The 3,081-nt window shown below is 43.9% G+C and overlaps 1 protein-coding gene across 1 annotated transcript in view; it reads left to right on the forward strand.

Moving 5' to 3' along the window:
- The first annotated feature begins 6 nt into the window (after positions 1-6).
- Positions 7-3,081, forward strand: part of FDFT1 (farnesyl-diphosphate farnesyltransferase 1) — a 28,531-nt gene continuing 25,456 nt past the window's right edge. The window contains exon 1 of the mRNA XM_006774786.2: positions 7-212. Within this exon, the coding sequence (XP_006774849.1) occupies positions 114-212 (99 nt within the window). The 5' untranslated portion in view covers positions 7-113. The remainder of the gene's footprint in view (positions 213-3,081) is intronic.

A 3,081-nucleotide genomic window follows, 5' to 3' on the forward strand; every position in this document is an offset into this window, starting at 1 on the left:
GCCCGCCTCCGCTCCTGCCCCGCCCGCCGCGCCTCCGGTGCCTAATCCTGGTATCGGGTGCGATCCGAGGCACTAGCCAGGTGATCACCGAGGCCCGGCAACCTGCCGTCAACATGGAGTTCGTGAAGTGCTTGGGGCACCCGGAGGAGTTTTACAACCTGCTGCGCTTCCGGATGGGGGGCCGGCATAAGGTGATACCCAAGATGGACCAGGTGGGTTGAACATCCCTGCATCCCTGCATCCCTGCATCCCTGCATCCCTGCATCCCTGCATCCCTGCATCCCTACATCCCTGCATCCCTGCATCCCTGCATCCCTACATCCCTCGGCACGGGGCCCCACCCGCCCAGCCAGGTTCCTCTCCTTAACTCCACGTCGCGCCCAGCCAGGCTCGGCCTCCCACGGAGGCCTCCTCTTCTCGCCCCGACCCTCCTCCCCAGATGTCCTACTGCTAAACATGTTTCTACTCGGTCAAAGCATTGGTTTTCAGGTAGTTTTGCATCAAATTTTATTCTTCACATGGATGTTTATCTGTGTTCTAATTCCTGGTTTACAAAACAGGTTGTGCGGGTAATTTCAGTGGGAGAGGACCTGGAATAGGACCGCGTGAACAAAACGTACTGTGTTGATATTTATCAATGAATACATTTTCTAGAGCCCTGCCAGCTCTTGCAGAAGCTTCCCTCACTTCCCTGCAGCCTGGTCAATCCCCTCTTCCCCAGTCTCCCTAGGTTTTGATAACCCTTATTTACTCCTCCGAGTTCTTAGTACATAGTTGCCTGCGTGTCTGTTGATTCACTGCATTGTTGGATTCCTGAAGGCTAGATTTGGTTTTACTTATATTTCATCTGCCTCATTCCTGTACCCTTTGCTAAGTGAATGCTTACAAAGGCATTTATTCTAACAGGAAAACTAGTCTGAATTGATTATTGAAAGAATAAACACCTTCAGCTGAATTCGTGGGTTATATCAAAAGCTTTAAATTCTTTTTCCCAATGGCAGTATCCCAGGAAATATTATTACTTGTTTAAATGTACCCTTACTTGGTGTCCTTCATTAAAACACTTTGATTTTCCATCAGACCATCTTTTTTTCCCATTTGTCTCATGACTTAGAACCCTCATCTTTCAAGGTCCAGGTTGAGTGAGTGCCGCCTCTCTTAACCATTCAGCGGTCATTTATTAAACACCTGTCCTGTGCTAGGCATTGTAGAGGGTGCAGCATGGCAGGCTGGTGTGTGTAGACAAATAAGACACTCAAAGAACTCACCACCTTGTCAGGTCAATAAAATGTTATAAAATTGTTCACAGAAAACTTAGGAAGGCACCCTCATGAGATGCCTTTTCATGTCACCTGTGAGCCTTCCTTAACCATTTTCTCTGGCACTATTTTACCTTCTATCAGTCCCACAGTCTTGCATTGTGGTTATTTGTGTATTGGCTTGCTGTCCCCCAAATCCCTTTCAGATTTAAGATTCTAGATTTTAAGCAATTTGAAGATAGGAATTTTGTTCAATGTACCTTTAGTGAATTAATGAACAAAAGGTTGGTGTGCACTGCCCTCAAACATGTAGCTGTTTAAACAAGATAAACATCAGTAAATGTGGCAGATAATACGAAAAGCCCTAAGGAAATTCACAGAAGTGAAAAATCACTTTTGGCTGGGATAGGGGATTGATTAATCTTCTGGGGAATGCCTAAATGAAATGCAGCTTTAAATTGCTCTTGTGCCTTGCCCAATAGATACTTGTTTAATTAGAGATTCTTACTAAGAGTATTTATTTGGAGCTTTCCTGAAGTTGTTTGCAAATGTTTATGTTATTGTAAATTTGTGTGAGGGGAGGGGGAACAATGGTGTCCACTATTATCAGATTCTCCCAGGGATCTGTGACATAAAACAGATAAATAGTCACTGCTTTACAATCCCGGTTGTACAATCTCCTGAACACCTGTGACAGATAATGCACTACCTCAGAGGTCCACACACTCCATCTCCAGACAGCTCTGGCTTTTAGGCAGTGTTACTTTAAAGTGAGCTGAACTTCCACTCTTTGTTCTCTCTCTGGAGCCAGAGAGTCTAATCCTTGTTTTGTAATACAGTACTTGAAGTGTTTTAGGAGAAGTCTCATATCTCTCTAAGAAGAGTGATATACAAGCCAAACATTCTGTGTTCTTCCACTTGATATCTACCGCTCTTTCCAGGTCATTTACCGTCCTGGCCTCTCTCTCTCTATCTAAAATCTAGTGTTCAAAATTGAATAGTACTTTAGGGCTGGGCTGGTTATTTCAGACTTTAGAATTTATTTTTTATGGATGTTGTAATTTTTTTAAGTTAAAATCTTATTTATGACCCCAATAACATAAAAGATTTGTTGTCCATGCTCAAAAAGAAGAAAAAGGTCTTAAGCAGGTCTGTGGTTTGTCTCATTCCTTAGACATCCCAACCTTATGTTTCTTGTTTTTTTTCTCTACACCTGTGAGGAACTTCAGTGCCATCAGTGGGGGAGTATCATAGTACTGGACAAGAAATGTCACAAAACTCTAGCTGGTTTGGCTCAGTAGATAAGCATTGACCTGCAGACTGAAGGATCTCTGTGGACCGAAGGGTCCCAGGTTCGATTCCAGTCAAGGGCCCGTACCTTGGTTGTAGGCTCAATCCCCAGCCCTGGTCAGGGTGCATGCGGGAGGCAGCCAGTCAGTGTGTCTCTCTATCATCCATGTTTCATGATTCTCTCTGTCTCTTCCCCTCCCTTCCACTCTCTCTCTAAATCAATGAGAAAATGTTCTTGGCTGAGGATTAACAGTAACAACAACAACAAAAATATGTCCTTAGTGCAGTAGAGTGGGAGGAGTAAATCGAATGAAGAGTCATGGACAAGAGTAAAACAAATATTGTTGGAAATAGCCCACTTCAGTCTGTTCAAAGGGCATGAAGATCCATCCTCCTGGAATTTTCATTCTTGTTAGAATTTATTCACATGGAAGAAAGAAAAACAAGGCAATCGAGCACCCAAAAGACAGGACAAGATGGCTGAGATGTCATCGCAAGCCCATGTCTTAGTAAACAAAAGAAGTAGATGAAG

Source organism: Myotis davidii, unplaced genomic scaffold, assembly GCF_000327345.1.
Source record: "Myotis davidii unplaced genomic scaffold, ASM32734v1 scaffold524, whole genome shotgun sequence".
NCBI classification, from domain to species: Eukaryota; Metazoa; Chordata; class Mammalia; order Chiroptera; family Vespertilionidae; genus Myotis; species Myotis davidii.